This window comes from Montipora capricornis, chromosome 8 (genome assembly GCF_036669925.1).
Source record: "Montipora capricornis isolate CH-2021 chromosome 8, ASM3666992v2, whole genome shotgun sequence".
NCBI lineage: Eukaryota > Metazoa > Cnidaria > Anthozoa > Scleractinia > Acroporidae > Montipora > Montipora capricornis.
This window is the reverse complement of record NC_090890.1, coordinates 23,236,227-23,238,726: the sequence shown is the minus strand read 5'-3', so window position 1 is coordinate 23,238,726 and position 2,500 is coordinate 23,236,227. Positions and strand designations below refer to the sequence as shown.

Sequence of the window (2,500 nt, the reverse complement as noted above, 5' to 3'; positions counted from 1 at the left end):
TTTACAATGAAATCGTGCGCGGGTATGATAAAAACCAGATTGCCATGCATAAACTCCGATCAGGAAATCATTGCCTTCATATTGAAAAAAAAGGCATAGTGTACGAAAGACCCCTAAAACTTTGAAATCGGAGTTTCCCCGCAATAAAAATGAAAGTAAGGATAAAAGTCATTTTCGACTCTTTTGTAATTTTTTTTATAGTTTGCGTGTTTTATTACGCAATGAAATAACTGACAAATAAACCCAGTTTAAAGTGTTTGAGACTCAATCAAAATTTTATTTCTTTTCAGGGGAGGGATCCAGGATTTTTCTTAGGAGGGGGTGCACCTCTAAGGAATGACGTAGCGGGCTGTTGTCGTTTTTTTTTGGGCAGAATACCAGCTGCATTAGAAAGCCCCAGGTCATCTCAAAGGGGGGGGGGGGTGCGCACCCCCTGCACCCTCCCCCTAGATCCGCTGTCGCACATTATTATGTAATTGATTACATGACGACAAATGTTATTCCAAACAAGAATGAAATTTCTTTAATCTTTGATCTTTAATTTGTATAATTAACGATTAGACCCTTCGCCCGCAAGGGCTACGGGTCAATAGGCTATTGACCCGTGGTCCTTGAAGGCGAAGGGTCTAATTGTTTTACTATCATCCAACTAGTCGGACAGAAAAGGCAATAATAAAGTTAACAAATGCAAGTTAAAGAAATATTTATTTGGGAATAAAACGAAAGAAAGCGTTACGCTTTTTGCTTCTCGAGGACTATTAATAATAGTCCTCTAGTAGCGTAGCGAATCAAAATGCAGGATTTGCATTAGTCCACTAGTTGGGTGATACTAATTGCCTATTGCAAGCTAATCCGTCAATGGACGGTCAGACATGTACATGTGTGCTCATGACCATGACAGCGAGGGAGAAAATAAAAAAAAATTAACATTAAAAAAAGACGTCATTAAAAATAGCGAATATTAATAAGGTAAATGATTACAAATAGTAAGTGAAGCCAAATTGGGAGGGGAGGGAGGGAAAAGATGATCCAAAGGCAGCCATAGGAAAGGAGTACAGGGAAGAGAGTAAGGAAGGAGGTAGAATACGCCTCACAGAAAATGCCTGAGCTTGGGAAAGACCGCTGTAAATATCGAACGAAAGGCATTAACTTCGTCAGCGCGTACAGAAGCCGGGGAGTAAGGCATTCCGTCATGCCAAATTGTAAATGCCATGTAAATACACCACAAAACTTTGCTCAACCGATTTTTAAGAGTGGCTTATCCTCAGTGCTGCAAAAGGACTGGAAAAGATGGCAGCCTTGAGTCTATTATGGACCTCTAGATTCTATTACGAGGACGAGAACGAGTACGAGATTTGACTGCCTATTTTTAGCTAACCTGCGATCAAGCGTACCTTTTTTGAGACAGGGCGCTAAAAAGTACGCCTGATACAATTTCTTAACGACTCGTCTGCCGCCCACCTGTCAAGAGTGATGTTATCATGTGTCATGCTATAAATGTGAGCCAATCAGATTTTACCGGAAATTACCTGCACGCTGCGATTCAAGTAAAGACGCGACAAAAACAAAATGGCACTCTGGCTTTGATATCTGCAATCAAAGCTATTTCTGCAAATCCTGCTTGACAGTTGGTGCGGTTTCTCCGTTCAAACCATCAAGGAACAAAGAATTTTGACATAAAATGGCAGAAAAAGCCCGAATTCTTCATGTCATCATCAGGCGCAATCATAAGGGCCCGGTTCCTCAAAAGCCGATTAACGCTAATCCCAGATTAAAAACTAACCAAGCATTTTATTTCTCTACTGCCAAATGCTGTTCAACGCAGATTGGCAGAACTTTACATGAGAAGACGTCAATTTTCAAAAACAAAAATAAGCAAAAGAAACTTTCAACAAAAAGTCGAAAACGTGAAACAAAAGTTTACGCTAATCCTGGATTGAGTTAATCGGCTTTCGAGGAACCGGGCCCAGTACAATAAACTTTATTTAAACTCGAATATTTGAGATGCCAATAAAAGATGCTATAAAAATAGATATGAGGAAACTGGACTTTGAGAAGTTTTTCAGCAGCAGCTACTCAGCTATCATTTTGTCAGAAGTGTGTTCAGATTGTTCAGCGATTCCGTAAACAGTGGGTATAGCGCCTGGCGCTTACAAACAAACAAGTTCAGGTTGATCGCGTGTCCAATTGTCGAATTTCTCTGTCAAGCTCAGCTGATTCCCCGAATGTGGCAGCCCTAAAAAAACATCTGAAGTCGAAGCAACAGCAGCTGGAAACAGAGCCTAAACATCACTCGCGTTCAAATCCTCCTCGGCGGCCATATTGGGGCTCACTTTGCTGGACAGCTTATCCCATGATGCGCTGCGTTTCAACCGGAAGCGCGAAACTCTTGATGCTCGTATATGGCTTCCGTGGAAAACCTCTATTCGGCTGATATTGTGACAGGCGAAGAAGTCAGGAGGGCGACAGCAAACTGGCCATTTTGCCACCAAGTTTGTTT

The 2,500-nt window shown here is 41.4% G+C and overlaps 1 protein-coding gene across 1 annotated transcript in view; it reads left to right on the top strand.

The window, feature by feature from the left end:
- Window positions 1-2,064: 2,064 nt before the first annotated feature.
- The window catches only part of LOC138059182 (uncharacterized), a 2,688-nt gene continuing 2,252 nt past the window's right edge, over window positions 2,065-2,500 (top strand). Inside the window, exon 1 of the mRNA XM_068904725.1 lies at window positions 2,065-2,500. This exon is cut by the window's right edge and continues 2,252 nt beyond it. Coding sequence (XP_068760826.1) covers window positions 2,403-2,500 — 98 coding nt within the window. The 5' untranslated portion in view covers window positions 2,065-2,402.